General features: G+C 36.6%; 1 protein-coding gene across 1 annotated transcript in view; it reads right to left on the bottom strand.

Moving 5' to 3' along the window:
• Positions 1 to 1,266: 1,266 nt before the first annotated feature.
• LOC106144380 (myeloid cell nuclear differentiation antigen-like protein) overlaps positions 1,267 to 17,974 on the bottom strand; it is a 43,319-nt gene continuing 26,611 nt past the window's right edge. Inside the window, exons 10-15 of the mRNA XM_026789967.1 lie at positions 10,611 to 10,698; positions 8,907 to 9,191; positions 6,806 to 6,909; positions 4,451 to 4,867; positions 2,351 to 2,539; positions 1,267 to 1,403 (exon numbers count right to left, since the gene is read on the bottom strand). Coding sequence (XP_026645768.1) covers positions 1,368 to 1,403; positions 2,351 to 2,539; positions 4,451 to 4,867; positions 6,806 to 6,909; positions 8,907 to 9,191; positions 10,611 to 10,698 — 1,119 coding nt within the window. The 3' untranslated portion in view covers positions 1,267 to 1,367. The remainder of the gene's footprint in view (positions 1,404 to 2,350; positions 2,540 to 4,450; positions 4,868 to 6,805; positions 6,910 to 8,906; positions 9,192 to 10,610; positions 10,699 to 17,974) is intronic.

Raw genomic sequence — 17,974 nt, 5'->3', positions numbered from 1 at the left:
GTGCTGGGAGAATAAACAGAAAATAAAGGAAAAAATAAAAGAAAGATGAAAATAACAAAACCAACAATAGAATTTCCTTCCACATATGATTTTCAAGTTCCATTGATCTATTGATGGGAGGTGACCATGAACTAACCCCCCGTCCCCATTAAACCCAAATTTCCATGATATTAGATTGGGAAATAAGACATGGATTTCCAAATTCACGTGGGCATCAGATGTAGAAGTAAGTCACAAAACAATCATACACAGGTTTGCAATTCTGATTAATAAAAGGGTTATTTATTTAAAGTGAAAACTTAGAGATCATTGTCCTAGACAACAGCCCTCTGCACGATCAGGAACTGAGTCTAGGAGTCAGAGGCAAGAGAGGAAGCGCAGGGCTACTGCTGCTTTTTAAAACAAAAAAGACCACTCCCAAGTGGGCTGGTGTCTTAAAAGTGTGGAAGGAGCTCCTGCAGCAGTCAGTTCATTTTTACAGCAGTAAGAGAAGTAAACAATACTCCAGAAAGGCCTCTTTGGGAATCCTGACTAATTTCTTAATTCCTTTACCACAGGGCCTCGTCATTTTTATCTCAAGGTTTCCAGTGACATTATTTCATTCTAGATTTTGAGTTGAGATTTCATCCTGTTGCAAATAATCCCCACTTATAAAACACCTCACTTTTGTGGATTCTTTGCTCAAATAATTAAACTCTATGAAACACTCAAATTTGTTGAACAAAAAGGACCTGAAGACTTCTCCTGTCCTCAGCCGACTAGTTTTGGAAATGGCACTCAAGGCTGAATTCAATCTTCTTTGTCTATTAATGCCTTGGTTTTTCTGGAGCATATGTGGTCTACTTGTTCGTTAACATGCTTTGTCCTTAACTTCACACGTGAAGCATGTATTCTATACTTTTGATTTGACAGCAATTTTCAAATGGCTGACAGATATTCCCAAGGAAGCACTGCCTTATTGAAAATGTGGTTTATATTTAAGTTTTATTTGTAAAACTTACAGATTAACAAGTATAAAAGTTATTGATAAAAATATGGAACTTAGATCATACAAAAGTTTATAAAGAATATAAGAAAGTATCATTTCCTAGAATTAAGAACAGGTCTGATGGTGGTGGCGCAGACCTTTAATCCCAACACTCAGAAAGCTGAGGCAGGTAGATCTCTGAGTTCAAGGCCAGCCTGGTCTACAAAGTGATTTTCAGGACAACAATGACTAAACAGAGAAATCCTATCTTGGAAAACCATAAAAAGGAGCTGGCTTTCATAGATATAATATTCCAACAGTTCATATACACATTTATTTTCTGGACTTGGATCTTATCTCCATAAACAGTATCCTTGGCATCCAGGTTTTCAGATCTGAATCAGGCTTGAGGGACTTTCTTTCTGACATTGACAACCTTAAAGAAGAAGAAGATGATGTCAGATCAAGTGAAATTCGATGACACCAAACACTCTATATTGATACTGATGCGACCCTATAGGTCATGTCCCATTTTTCACTGGTCTATCTTTTTAATGCCTCTCTGGCTTTGGAGTCAGCTTTCTTCCCTACTTGGGACTATGAAAGTGGTCACACCTGCAGACTTGAGCACAGTTGCAAGGGCTGTGTATGACACAGAGCTCCAGAGGGGAGGAAAGAGCTGCCATCCCTGATGGAGAGACTGAGTTACAGAGACTCATCGAACAGGCAGGCTGGGAGGAGGGAGAAAGGACTTTGCTGTTGCAGCTGCCACGGGGGAAGTTTTAAAACTTTGGCTGGTGGTCTGAGAACCATGGTGCTGTAAGAGCATTTCTATGTGAATGAACATTGTTATAGTGGCCTTTTTTAAAGTGTAAAATGAATCCCACACAATGTGTAAGTATGAAAGGCTTGTGGATTTTAGCACATTGTGGTGTGATTTGTCCAGGGCATCCTTGGGAATTTATGATTTCTGTACATCATGCTCTGCAGCAGATAGTATTTGAATATTATACATGAAGTCTCCAAGATTCTTTGTGCTTTAGTCTTTGCTCATTTTGAAAAATCAAAGAGTCATAATTTAAAACAAACATCTTAATTACCTGAGTCCTCTCAAATTATCTCTCTGCTTTGAAATGAAATACTTTTTGTCATTAGCTAAACGTATAACAACTTTTTAGTTTTTTGAATTTTTTCTTTATTATAATTTAAAAATATTTACTTAAAAAGTAGTGGAAGGAACTTTATTATTAAATGTGAAAAGTTTAATTTTTATTTCTATTGGATTGTATATGTAATACCAACAGATAAATACATGATATATATGTATTTATGAAATCATATATATGAATGATTCTTAATAATATTAAATTCCAGAGCACACACCTGCATGTTACTGTGTCTTACAGACTTCAGCTGCCATGTATCTTTGCTTGAGGACAATTCAAAACAGATGAGTCGAAGTTTTTGGCCTGGCTCACACTTTATATTGGTCAGTCTTCCATGGACCACGATTTCCATTTTCCCTGTATCATCTTCAATTCCATAGTAAATGAAGGGATTCCTCTCAGTTTTCTGAAAAGCAAGTTAACATTCATCTTTTAGGAAATGTGTCAAAGCTTGTCACCTCTATGAGGAATAAAGAGTGCCGGCATAAACACTCTTGTCCCTGCCAAGGCAAGTATGGCTCTTAGGTTTAGAATCACAGGCACAAGGGCCAGTGAGATGGTTCAGTGGGGAAGGGGGCTTGCTGGCAAGCCTGATTACCTGGGCTCAATGATCAGCTCTCAAGGTAGAAAGAGAAAACTCATTTGTGGAGTTCTCTCATGACTTCCACACTACTTTAAAAGATTTTGTGTTTCTTCCCATCCTTCACAGACAAAATAAATAACTAAAAAAAGTTTTCAGGCACAAGAGAGTTTAAGATGTTTTAGTGAACAAATCTTTTGTTTGAAATCCCTCTTGAAGCCTTGTGGGCCTAGCCTTAATGATTGGGTCAGCACTGCAGCCCTTGAAAGCCACTCTTATGTGTTACCTACTTGAGGATATCTTCTGCTGGGTGTTTTTAGGGAAAAAAATAGTATCTTTCTATGTACAATGGTAACATATAGGAATATCTTAAGGGACAAAAAATTATGAAAACAAGAATAATACAGCAAGAACCCTTTAGTTACCATTTCAGGTTTCTTAGGTATCTCCAGGAGGCCTGAGAAGAAAGGCTACTCGTGGCTCATTGTCAGTCTGAGAAACACTACTCTAAGTTTTTTTAATTTAATTAATTTTAATTTTTATTGAAGATAAACTCATTTTCATGTAACGTAATCTGATCATAATTTTCCCTTCCCTACTCCTCCTAGTTTATCCTCACTTCCCTACCTTTCCAACTCCACAGCTTCTTTCTCTCTCTCTTAAGAAAACCAACAGGTGAATAAAGAAGAAAACCAACAAGAATGAAACAAAAGGAACACACTAACAGAAATAAGAGATACTATGTGATACAAATGCATGGACATACAAATAGATACTAACAGACAGACAGAAGGACTGTTACAATCACTCATCACACACACACAGAGACACACTCACCTCCGTTTTAAATGGATCACATTTGCTCAGTGCACACATTGTTCACTCTACTCTTTCCTAATCACTCAAATGTTAAATCTACAGCTTTTAGTCCTGGCGTTTAAGTTCGTGTCCCACTTAGTTTACTTATTAATTGTGTAACCGAATGCACCAGCACAGTCAAAAACAGCATAGATAAATTAAAAATCCATGGCTGATTCATAAACAATGAATTATGAAATCATACACTTAATAAGCATATTAATAAATTGGTACATTGGCACTTAAAGAAACCCCAGAAAGTCACAGATTTGTTGAATTTCATCACTTTTGTTGTGCCTAGTTATTAACTGTGAAATTAAACTAGACTGTAAAACTCCTCTTCCTTTTATTATTTAAAACATTAGTCACCCTATCAAAAGAGCTTGATACAATGTAAAGAATATTACAATGAGAACAAGATTATTAAAGAAATAATCTTGGCTTGTTGGTCATGCCTTCAATCTGGAGCAGAGTAATCTCTTGTTTTTTATTCTCATCATCTCAAACTGTATGTAGGCTTTGAGTTTGGCTCTTTTTGCAACTCAGTTGCTAATAATATGGGTATTGAAGCTATCAAAGAATAAGAATCTGAAAGTGTGCTATAAATTGAATAGTGTCTGGGAATAAGATGGATATAATGGATTGTTCCTGGTAGAAAAATGCCAAAGGTAATTGATGAATCGATTTCAAAGATTTTCCATCGTTTTACCTTGTGGAGAAGAATGATAAGAGACTCTCCCAATCCCCAAATGAGGTAACCGTACTCATCTCTTTCTGATATGAAGAGCAGTTATTTACTGTGTTAAATAAGTTGAGCAAATTCCAGTGACAACTTAAAACTTAAAATTCCAGACTGCATAAAATCCCACAATGGCTTACCTTATAGACGACAAACTCTCCATTCACATATGTCCCCTGTGCCTGTGAGAAAAGATCCCTAATTTTAGGAGTCGCATTGGCTCTTTTCCTCAGTGTTTTTGAGATATCCATGGTTCTGTTCTTGTCTACATCAGACACACAGGAAGTTTCGTGTATTTCCAGAAATCCTTTTGAGCCAATATAATTTGATATGGCAATGATCTTCTTTGGAATGAACTTGTTTTTTAGCTCTGGGTCAAAAATCTTCACTCTGTAGAATTCATTCTCAGTTGCCACTGTGGCATGGAACATCCTTTTGTCATGTTTCAAATCATAAGTAAATGGTTCTGTTACTTTCAAAACCATCACTTCTTTGGGTTCTCGATGATAACCTTCTTCCTTAGCAGGTTCCTTTGGTATGTTTCCCCTCCTTGGTGTCTACATAAAACACACACAGGATAAATGTGCGTAATTCAGACAGATCATAAGGCACAACTCCATAATCTCACTGAGTACCACAGAGAACATCGGAACAATGATCGCAATCTATAACCTAGATAAAGGGAGAAATGGACATTTACTTAAATCCCTACCTAGCGTTTCCAGTTAATGCTATTTTTACCTTGTAAATAAAAGGATTATACTTATTATAGTCATGGGGGATGAACACAAAGCCCCCAATGCTTTAGTCTATTTTTATGTATGAACATTCTTAAGATTTTAGTTATAAAGTCTTGGCTAACTTGTCAAACTTTCTGGTAAAAGGGTTAGACAGGCAGCCCCGGGAAGTGCCCCTTAAATGTTAATCAGAAAGGATTCAGACAAGCAGTTCTTCTTTTTGCATAATAGCAGGCATGGAGGAGAATCCTGGGACCAGGAAAAGTTTTCGAACCATTTTACTTTGATCACCTGCCTTCTCGGTTTCCTACTCCATTTTTGAGCATCAGGAGAACACGTTGAAATGAGGGCAACACTGTAAAACTCAAAGTAGAAGCATGCTGGCAGTCATGGCCAACATGGATACATTTCATGAAGGCAGCTGTAAGAGGTAGCCCTCCCTGAAATTCGACTTGGAAACATGTAGACGTCACCCTATTGGTAGCAGTGTTTAACTATGATTCCTCAACTATGTGTTTTATATCAGAAAGTATATTTCTAATATAAATGGAACAGTAGAGTAGATGAGGGCATTAATTTGAAGATTAGAAAATGTACAAGATTTAGGAGATTGTATGAGAACTTTTTTCATGGTTAGTATGGTTGTAATTATGTTCAGAAGGCATCAAAATAAGAACAGGAACCCTTCGATGAGAAATGTCTGGGAGAGTTTAGTGTATGCCTAGAAGGGGTCTGAATCTGAGTCCCAGCAGAAGAACCCTTACAATTACACAGTATTTAGTTAGTGAATGAACAGGCTAAAGACTACAAAGCAGGTAAACAGCATGTGTCAAAATACCTGCTTAGAGGAACACAGAATGTTGAAAACATCCCCTGAAGTTGGGCTACCAGCAAAGGGAAAAGGACTGAGAAGAAAACAGGCACTGGGGATTGATATATTCCAGTGTTCATCTCTATCTGTTTCCTTTATACTTCCTTCTGAACCCGAAGCAGAAAGTTCATTCACAGCCTTAGAAATCATTTCATGAATATTTATTTTTTCACTACCATGGTGGCTGTAATAAATGAATAAATAACTTAATGAGATATTTAATAATAGGAGGAAAATCTCTGAAGTAGGGGATCAATGAGATATTTTTCTAAGGCTGTGGTGAGCCCAGTTAAACTTCAGGAAGGGGCAAGCACTGGGATGCTAAGATGTGCTTTTCTATACAGTTCCTCTAGCACAATGTCTGCCTGCATGCTGTCATGCTTCCTACATTGATAATAATGGACTAACCCTTTGAATATAAGAAAGCTTCCTTTAAATTTTTTTCATAAGACTTTCTGTAGTCATGACATTGCTTCAAAGAAATAGAAACCCTAACTAAGACATGAAGAATTGTCTTATAAAGGGGTTAAAAAGTTACATTTATCTCATTCTACTTATTCCTGTGGTGTCATAAGAAAATAGATGTGGAATAACAAAGTTCATATTCAGGTTGAAGTGTTTTAAAAGCCATATCCTAAAGTGACTGATATTTTAGTAAATGGTTTTTAAAAAGCCACATAGTGATTTTTTGTTTACATCCTTAAGGGATTATACTGCACCAGTATATCTGCCACAAAATGAGTCACAGGCCACGATGAATTTGTTGACTTAGAACTTCATTTTCATAGAGCCTTGGACTAGATAAATAGAGTGCTAAATCTTCCTAAAGAGTTAAGAAGGGGAAGAACCTGGGTAGAAGCATTTTGTCTGGAGATTAGCCACTTTACCTTGTTTGATTCATTACTGGTGGAAAGAGATTGGGAACTACTGGGTTCATCTTGCTTTCTTTTTCCCAATGCAGTTTTATTTTTTCCTTTCTTTTGCTTCTGAACTATTGGAATAAAAGAAACACAGTAAATCCAGGGATTAAGATGGTTGAAGCTCACTCAGAATTATTTATTTTCTTTCAGTTTTAAAAATGGATATTTTATTTTCTTTTCCTTAATGATTTTAGAGAAAGACAATAATTTCATGTTGACTTTAACAAAACCACTATCATTTAATTTTACGAGTAAAAACTCAAGAGACAGATGTTGGGATGAAAGCCTGCTAGCTCACAGAGACAGAGATAGCAACCATCTGATTTTCCTTTTCCACTGATGTTCCATAATTTCCTGTTTCCAGTACCACGTCAAACCAAAATCCTTCAAGCTCAATGTCCTTCACTCTACTTCCTGTGCTTCTCTCTATCCATCATGCTGACTTTCTGTTACTCTTGATGTTTTTTTCTTAAATTAATAGTCTTATGTTTACTTCCTTTCAACTGGTTTTTTGCTCCGTCCCTTCATCTATGGTTGGCTTTTTAAGATCCTATTAAAATATTTAAGCTGAAAACTCTTGGATTAAAGGTGTGTGCTAGGGCTGAGGCAGGCCAAATTCTACCAACAGTTTTTTTTGGGGGGGGGCTTTTTCCCCAAATAATAATACAATCTCCTGGTGGAAAATGTGATCAAGTATCCAGCAACTATTTCAAGAACTATTTCGTCTCTACTTGTGTCTGTGTGTTTACTTTCTTCTGCTGCAGAGGCTTTGCCTGGATAGGAGGGTTTCAGTGGTAACAAGTCAGATACAGGAATTACCTCAGGGGATTTTCTGCTCAACCCAGCTGTAGTGGACTTAGCTTCTCTATGTTGGGAACATATATTCATATTTGTATAAGCTTGTCACTCTTATCCAACAGTCTTATTTTAAAAACATGAAACTTTTATTATAATACTAATAGGTCACCTTCTAAAGAAGATAATTCCAAATCATAAATAATGATGAATTATGTTTCGATATTTGATGTAACAAACCAGCAACATTAGATTTTGACTTCTATATTGGCCATATATCTTTCTATGTAACTCAGGGTATTCTCAGTCTGCAAGTTTTCTTGACTGAGGCTCCTTATGCTAAATTCACAGGTCAGAATTGTGTACCAGTACATTCAATATTGATGGGGACCAAGAAGCCGCCCGACCTAAAGTACTGGCCAATCTTCCTCATCCTCTCTGCAAAAACAGCTTGCTGCAAAAACAGCTTGCTGCACAAACAGCTGTGATACAGTTCTCAGAATGGCCTAACCTCAAGGTGTTCCAAAACATGGCCTAACCACAAGCTGTCTCAAGAGATATATTGCTCCCTCCCTGGCCTAGGGCGCGATAGTTTCCTTTCCCCACTCTAACCCTACCCCTCCCTACCAAAACCTCTCTATAAGAATAAAAACCTGCCTGCAATAAACGGAACCTAGACGCATCTCAGACTGACTCTGTTATTCTTTATACGCGCATGGTTCTCTTTCTCTTTCCCCCCATTCCTACCCAGGTGATCCTGAACTCGAGGCCCACGAATTACGTGGCCTGCTGGACGGGTCACAATATTTTTAAAATCTGGTGTCTTTATATGAAGAAACTCATTCACATCTCTAATATTTGTGCTTCTACTTAAATATTAGATCACATTTTTTTTTACCAGACTAGATATCCATTAATGGGTAAGATTGTTAATAAAGTATTAAATTTATTTAAATGTTCTAAGTGATTTTTTTTCAAGTTTTCCTTTATCACTTTCTTGTTTTTCTACCACGATAGGTATTCTACTCTACCTCAACAACTTTTTTTATTTTATTTACCTACAAAACAAAAGATGTCTACGAGAAATACATCGAGTTTCTTTGTAAGAAAGAGTTTTTTGAAATCACCAACTTGATTTGCTCTGAAATGTTTCCACCCTTGCTGTCTCTAAGGCACACCCTGGGAAAGCTACATATCAGCTCTGAACCCTGCAGGGAACTAGACCTCTTGGGGAGGGTGGAGAAGGGATGAGTGTCCCGTTGGTCCCTGTTACCTTTTGCCTTCTCTGCTTTAAGGGTTTTGGCAAAGTCTTCCAGTTCTTTGATGTTTTGGCACACATCTATCAGTGTGTCCAGTCCTGCATCTTTTGGGAATGTATCCTCCATCCAGTCAGCAAGCTGAATTCTGTCATAATCATCTTGCATCATTTTAGATAGATTTAGTTTTCTTCTTAGTATGGACTTGATTACCCTAAAGTGGTAGTCTTCCATAAGCTCCAATCCCTTTAGAAGAATGATTTTCTTATATTCACTCATTATCTCTAAAATTATGGACAATCCTAAAAGATGAAAATAGATGTAAGCAGACATAGGATTATGCACATATACAGGCAATTCCAAGTCAGATATTTCTGTGTGAGTGAATGACTCCAAAAGGTAATATCTATAATTGCATGTGAGAGAAAAATAGAGTTAAATATAATCTGTGTCACTGTGCCAAACTGATAAAGAACTTCTGTATTAATAAACAAGTCTAGGAAGCTTCCCCCTTCTAGACATGTTAGGTCACTTAGACCAGAGGCAGTTGTGGTGGAGTAAAGTGTTGGATCAGTGATTGTTGCAGTGTTTGTTTAGATTTGTGCTGTGAGTGTCAAAATTCTGGGTCCTTCTTCCTTTCTTATTTGGTGCTATAGTTCATCTCTGGATATCTGCTTGTGGGTTTCTGACTGTTTCCATTGAAAAGTGACCTATAAGCAAATGGACTCCATCCTATTAAAGTATACCTGGATGAACCATGACTCAAGTATCATGGCCATGCTGAGCCACTGATGCTTGTCCGCTAGGCTTTCCCTCAAACACCCCTCATGAGCATACTATCCCTCCTGGGCTCTGATTGTGAACTTTGGGTCCTTTTTTTGTTCATATTGCTGTCAATATCCCAAATGTCTACATACTTTTCAGAGTAGCACCCTAGATTTTATTGAATGGAATTATATCAGTAGTTTCTTGATTTTTATCCTTTCAGGCTTGACTAAGTGTTTCTATTTGTACATAGACACAATTTTTACATAAAAGTCATGCTTAAATCCTCCCCAGATCTTTTAAAACCTTCTTAATTTGTCAAAAATATTTCTTTCTCCTAAAATATAAAGGAAGTTCTAGAATAATCTGCATTCATCCCATTTATGTTTATTTTTATTCTTGAGGTCATTTGCTGCAAAATATACAAAATACACTCCTATTGTCAAGGTTTGTGGTATGTCTAATTTCTTTTTCATTGCTTGGAAAACCTTTGAAAACAAAAGTTAAATGGGTTCGTTAGTGGGAGGGTAAGATAGTAGAAGAAATAGAGAGAGAAAATAACTAACACTATGTTTACAAAAGCTAAGATAGAAACCTACTGATATAAAGTTTCCTAAAATATAATATAATATAAAATGGTATGTGATATGATATAATATACACTCTATTTATCTATTCATCTATCTGCCATCCATCACTTGTTTTATATAATATATATCAAGAATTTACATGTAGTTACTGTATAATGAGCAACAAGTTTCTAATAAACACCATAGGTTAACAAAATGCCCAGTTCTAGGAATGAATTTTCTTTGTTAAAGTTATTGGCCAGTCAGTTCTCATATACCCCCAACATACAGCTTGTTGACAATGCTCTTGATTATATTTCAGAATGTATTACTGAAGACACTACATTCTTGAGTCACAGAACACGAACAAATCAAGTTGATACTCACCTGGAAGCCTCATCCTTACTGGATAGATTTTGATATTCTGGAAGGTATTCTGCACAATACCTTCCAGATGAGCAAAATAGTCATTAACCTTACCCGGTTGTAGATTATTGGAGGTAACAAACAGTCTGTCAACACATGGTCACTGGTGCAACTGTGGCATGAACACTGTAGGATTAATCATTCTTTTTTTTTATTTGATCTCTATCATGTATCAGTTGAAACCAATACCTGGCACCATTTCTGAGATGGAAAACCTATGACAAGACTACTCATAGTTCCTTCCTTGTTGATAACCTATTAATTTTACTCTACTAAGTAGGAGTGGAATTAAACTTTTATTATATACACTTGTCTTTCAACACTCATAAGAGAATAATTAGAAAATTAGAAACTATAAAAATCTGGCTTTCTGAAAATTTCTCTAAGAACTGAGTGAGAAGATACTTCCCATATTATTCCTCAATAATGTTGATCTCTTCTTAATCACAGCCAATTCTTCAATGCCAGATGACCAGAATCACAGTTGTAATTCAAAATATTAAGTCATCTCAGTAGATTCTTTAGGGAATGTTTAACCTTCCCTCTGAAGTCCAAGTCAGGCCACCGTCATCTGCACTGCCCTCTGCATTATTTTTTTTTTTTGCATTTCCACAATAGTCCACACTAATCTCTAAATATGCAATTGCTTTTAGATTCCAAAGTAACAAAGTTCATTCATAATTCTTCCCAAAACATAGTCAGGTGTGTCACAATAATATCCCACAAACCGTGTACCAGTTTCTCTTTTAGTTACAGGTTCTCTTGCTGTGATAAAACATCATGACCAAAACCAACTTGGGACGAAAAGAGGTTCATGTAATTTTTCATTCCAAATCACAGTCCTTTATTGAAAGAAGTCAGAGAATTCATTCAAGGCTGGAACCTGAAGGTAGGAACTGAAGCAGAAGCCATGAGGAACACTGATTCCTCACTTGATTCTCATGGCTTGCTTTGCACTCGGGACCACCTGCACAGGAGTGGCACTGTACCCAAAGGGTTACACACTCACATCAGTCACTAATCAAGAATATGACGTCCACACATTCTTACAAGCAATTTTAAAGGAAGCGTTTTCTTAACCCAGGAATCTCTTTCCAGATAATTTTATCTTGTGCCAAGTTGCCAAAACACAACCAGAACATACCCTTAATACTTTAAATGTTGGGATTATATACCACTAATAGTGTATGGTAATTCTTAGTATTTTGTGTCTCTTGATAGGATCATAATAAATAGCAACACTGAATATTTCTTTTCCAAATGGAAAGTTGCATACATATATTCTTCATGCGTATGTGAAAGAGCATACAGTGAATTTGATAAAACCCAGAACATTCTGATAGATACAGCAGTATATTTCTCAATTACTAAACTATCAAGGTATAAACATCTGTAAAAAATTTAGAATGTTTGAAAAACATAAAGAAAACACCAAGAGAGATAGCATTACATATATACATGTCTCAAATCATTTTTAAAGTACTCTATTCAAGTACATATTAGAAATTCTACAGGGTACATGAAAAGCCTTTAAAATATTCTAAAAGTATGTAGTAGGGATATATTTCTATTTAACTCCCCTGAATACCCTTATGTTTTCCACCAGAAAACTAAAAACAAATCCAAGCAATGTAAAACTAAAGAAAACAAAACACTTTCAAGATGACAGGAACTAACTCATTGTGATTGAGATACTGCTGCTGTAAAAGATAGCAAGTATGTTGGTGGATGAATAAAAAAAAGTTGTACTTGAATAACTATGAATCTTTGGAACTTTGTGCTATACATGTTCATTGTTTCACTTGCAGAACACTAGAGTGCAGCTCCATGTCCTGATATATTTTCATTAAATATTTCGCAGTAATCAAAATAGCCAAAAAGTTACTCCTTACTCTCCAGCCAAGATAACTAAAGCTTTCTTCTCATTTTGCCTTTACTCATACTTATACTTAAAAAATTATTTTATTATCTGCCATAATCAAAATGCATGGTTTTTTTTTTTGGCTCAAGACCCAGTAAGGGTGGGATAAAAATTTCTGCCATCTGCCCTAGTGACACATCAGAATCTATCTGCTGTGGGTTCATTTCCCTAAAAACAGTGGGTACAAGCCCTGTTCCTTCCATTGCCCTCTGAAAGAAACAGCATTGATTGCCCCCGTGCCTTTGTGGGTTCACAGAACTCACAACTCTACATAGCGAAGTTCGGGACTCACCTTCTCAGAAATTTCTTCAGCAGTGTCCGGATCCTAGTTCATCTGCAAGGCAAGAATCAGGACTGGTTTCATTTGAGTAAGAAAATCAATCTCTCAGTGATTGGACCAGTATGTTGCCATCTCTCAGCTGCCCAGAACATGAAGTGTTTTTAAAGATGGGAAGAATGACATCAGTCTGAGTTGTTTCACTTCACTTCAGGTTGCGCAACCTTGGGTGGTTTGCATTCTGCTATTCTTGGAAGTGAAGGTTTGAAGAAGAGAAGCCTCCTCCCATTGTACTTAGCTTTCGATTTCCCCAGCTAGCAAGAACGGATTGTCTCCTAACTGCATACACTTTACTTACCAGAAATAACAAAGATGTTTTGTGCTCAGTTTGTTTTCTTACATATATTCAAAGGGAGGTATTATTCTAAACTTAAGCCTTCATGTCCAACAGCTTTACCCATGGGTAATTAAGACATACATTCCTCTGAATAAAGATAACATCTGAAAGGGAAAGTGGGAGCTGCCAAGACACTTCTCCTTCTTTCCACTCAGCATAGGGTAGCAGGAAGAGAGAATACAGCAGGTGCCTACTGCAACCAAGAACTGAATGTGGTTCCTGGGTAGAAGATATATAGTGCACTTACTTTTGATTTAAGAGCTTACTAAAGCGTTATCTCATTCATTAATAGTTCTCCCACACCCCCCCCCGTAAAAAAAACCAAAATAACTCAATACACTTACTAATCTAATGATGAATAAATGGGAAGGAATTTGTTGCTGTCCAGACAAAAGCTACACTGCTTTCCTTTTAGTGATTAAGTTAAAGATTCCTTAGCATTTCTGCACTATTAAGACATTTATGAAAAAATAAAAACGATATTTATGGATAAACCCAGCAGGTGTAATTGGCCTATGTGATAACAGAGTGGAGGTTTTGACAACTGTGGCAAAGCTCTCAGGTGTTAGTAATATCAGGGAACTTAAATGACCATTATCCTAGTGTCTTTCTGTCAAGGAGAGTGCAGAAATCTCTGAAGTTTCCTGGAATTTGGGACACAGAACAAATGGTGACAGGCAGTGGATGGTAGTGAAATCACCCCAGCTGATGTGCAAGCAGGATCGTGTTCTTGGGGTGTTATCATTCAGCATGTTAGGGTTGCACACATTGCCTGGATGCACACATAGACATACCAGAGGATTTTCAAAAGCTTGTCCTTGGCAGCTCTTGTGCCCTCTGATTTTGACAGAGAGAATGTAGCATGCAGGAAGGAGCAGCTACAACTTGTGCCCTCTGGTGTTGTAGTTTTCTTACAAGTCTTAGGCTTCCAGGATCTATAGCTCTTGTGTAGACAGACCTAAACCTTTCATATCCTTTGCTTTCCAACTCTTGAAGACTTATAATTCAGCATTAACTTGGCCTAGAATTGTAGCTTTATGGAGAGATTATGTTTGGGGAATTTTAAGTCTTTCATAGCAGCCAGTGTTGATTGTAGTGTACCTGAGAACCTTGGCTCCAAAAGCTCAACATCCCTCAGGAAGTCTTCCTACGCCCAGAACCTCCAGCTCTCTATGCGTTTGATACTTAATCATCTTCTCTGCTTCTGCATGCTGTTGAGACCACCATCCTTATTCTCTTTAGCTGCCACTTCAGGAAGCCTGCAGCTTCACCATGTTTGTTCATTTTGCCCTCCTGATTGTCTGCATGTCTTTCCTGCTCTGCTGCATGCACCTTTGCTACTACTTCTACTGATTCTTTTTTTTTTCTTTTTGGTACTTACTGTTTTTCAAAACAAAAATTTCCTACAGTAAATTTTTTAATAGTTTTTTTGCCTCATCCAACTCCTTCCAGATCCTTAGAACAACATTAGCATCATCATGCATCATGCTTTCTCTCTCTCTCTCTCTCTTTCTTTTTATCTGTCTCTCCCTCTCTCTCTCTCTACTTCCCCACACACACATGCATGCATGCATTTGCACACATACAGCACATGGACACACACACACACACACACACACACAAACAGACACTCAATTTAAAAAAGAAAACGAGGAAACAAGAGCCAGCAATGTTCAAGGGAGATTTATGGAATTCCTTTGATCAAAGATTCAACAAGATGTAACCCATTTCTGGTACTGGGGAGTTTATTTCCCCATTATATGGTGGATCCATTGAAATTTCTGTCATATGTGTATATGTATAAATTTCAGGAAACTTCTATAGTAGTATGTTCCTGTATGACTTTCAAAAAGTCTTTAGTGTTAGTTATCTCACCCATATTCCTTCAGCTGTCCTGAGTCGCCTCCACTTCCTGGTCCTTTACTAACTATATAAACTCTGTGGTTATATTCTAAGTAAAACACAAGTACCTAAAGTTTAAAAGCTAATATCTATCTATAAGAGAATGCATGCATGAGTTAGGTTGCCTACCTCACTCAGGATGATTGTTTCTAGCTCTATTTATGTTCACATTTAATATTTACATTTTTCTTAACAGATGAATAACACTTTATTTTGTAAATACTGCATATCTTCATCATCCATTCATCAACTAATGGACAGACATCCAGGTTGTTTCCAATCTTCTAATTATTATGACCAGAACATCTATGAATATGGATGAACAATTGTTTTTGTAGTATGGTGTACTCCTTAGGGTATATGCACAAGAGTGGGAGAGCTGGATCTTGTGAAAGATCTATATTTAGCTTTTGAGGAAACAACTCACTAACTTCCATAATGGGTATATTTCCACAAGTAACGGATAAGATTTATTCCTTTCATGCTTGTATCTACTGACATATTTTTTATTAATCTTTACCATTCTAGAAACAAAGAAAACCCAAGATAGCTAGAACAATCCTTAAATAGGAAAAAAAAACCTGCTGGAGGTATCCCATGCTTGATTTCAAATTGTACTAAAGAGCTGCAGTCATAGAAAATAAGATGGTATTGGCACATAAACATTGATTAATGGAACTGAATGGAAGACATACGTGTAAGTCCTCTCACCTATGGACATCTGATTTATACATATACAGACAGAAATACACACTGGAAAAAAAAACAGTATCTGGTGTGGGAGGTCCTTCTCTGTGTGTTGCTTTTCTTTGTTAATGAATAAAAAAACTGCCTTGGCCTGTTGATAAGGCAGAACTTAGGTAGGTGCGGAAGATGGAGCTTAATGCTGGGAGAGAGAAAGGCAGACTTAGGAGATATCATGGATTTGATGCTGGAGTCAGACATGTCAATTCTTTGCTGGTAGACCACGACCTCGTGGTGATATACAGATTAATAGAAATGGGTTAAATTAAGATTAAATTAAGATTAAATTAAATTAAGTTAGCAAATATGAAGCTAGAGCTAATGGGCCAAGCAGTGATTTAATACAGGTTCTGTGTGATTATTTCAGTTCTGGTTGGCCCAGACGAACAAGCGGTTTCTTGCAACAAGTATCTTCAACATTTGGTGTTGGTGTAATTGGATATCTGCATGTAGAACAATGCAACAAGATCCATATTTATTACTCTGCATAAAACTCCACTCAAAGTGGATCAAATACCTCAGCATAAAGCCAGATACATTGAGATAATATAGCAAAGAAAAATCATCTCAAAAATTATAGAGAAAAGAGAAGAAACCAGTTCAAATGCATAGAAAATATTGTAACAAAATCAAAAATAAATTGCTACTGTACAGAAAGACAATCTTATCATTGGTATGGGACAATGGTCTGTATTCTGTCAATTATATTTTAAATAAACACTGATTGGCCAGTAGCCAGACAGAAAGTAGAGGCAGGTCAGTGAGAAAATAGAAGAATTCTGGAAAGAAGAAAGTCCTAGTCTGAATCACAGCCCAGTCACAGAAGAAGCAACATGTGACTGAGTTGTCAAATAAGGTACAGAGGCACGTGGCTAACATAGACAAGAATAATGTATTAATATAAGTTATAAGAGTTAATAAGAAGCCTGAGCTAATAGGCCAATCAGTCTATAATTATTGTAGACCTCTGTGTGATTTCTTTGGGACTTAATAACTGTGTAAACTGGACAGTACAGAAATCTCTGACAACAGAATAGCAACCAACATGGGGCAACTGCATCCACATAAAGCCTGAGAGAGCTTGTAAAGTAATTCTAGACACAAAATAAAAGGGTCAAACATGGCTTATTGATAGCAACACTTTATTGGGTGGGCTCTGTCTGCTTGAGGCAAGCACTCTTATTTAAGAGAGGCTTCCTTACTCAGCTTTAGCTGTAAAAACCTTACAGCCCTTTTAAGAGATCCTGCCACAAAACACTTAAATGATGTTAAAAACATGACCACATGCGTTTTGGTTTTAAGCCATAGCAGAAAAAAAAGCTGGCTTTCTGGGCCATCCTACCAGCACAAACTCTGACTCTTTCAGGTAGGAATGAGAACATCAAATAGATAGGAGAAGTAAAGAGACTCTCCATAAGATAAAAGAATCCAAATACTAAACATGGAGGACAAAGAAAGGCTACTAAAAGCTGTAAGGTGAAAAGACAAGGTCACTTATAAAGGCAGACCTATTAGAATAAAACCTGAAGGTTCAGTGGAGACTCTGAAAAGAGGGGTTCTATAAACTCTGAAAGACCACAGATGCCATCCTAGATTACTATGCCCAGCAAAAATTCAACAACTATCAACAAAGAAGAAAATGTCTCATGATATAAACACATTGATCAATTTATCTCTACTATTTGTCTCTACAGAAGACACTGATAGAAAAATTTCAATATGAAAGGTCATACAACAAAGTGGACACAAAGAAAGAATAATACCAGAATAGTTAATCAAAAGAGGGAAAAATCCACTATAACAAGATAACAGAAATTAATAAATACTTTTCCAAACTGTCTCCCAATAATAATGGTCTCAATTCCTTCAATAAATGACACAGGCTAAAAGATCTTATAAGAAATCAAGATTTATCTTTCTACAGTTTTAAAGAAACAGACTTTATCATCAAGGACAGTCGTCAATTTAGGCAAGAAAATGAAAAAAAAAGGTATTCTAAGTAAATGAAACTAAGAAGCAAGTAGAGTATAGTAATGGTGTGGGAAATCCTTCTGTATATATGTTGCTTTTATTGGTTAATAAAA

This window comes from Microtus ochrogaster, unplaced genomic scaffold (assembly GCF_000317375.1).
Source record: "Microtus ochrogaster isolate Prairie Vole_2 unplaced genomic scaffold, MicOch1.0 UNK35, whole genome shotgun sequence".
NCBI lineage: Eukaryota > Metazoa > Chordata > Mammalia > Rodentia > Cricetidae > Microtus > Microtus ochrogaster.
The sequence above is the reverse complement of the archived record's forward strand: the minus strand, read 5'-3'. Positions and strand labels throughout refer to the sequence as shown.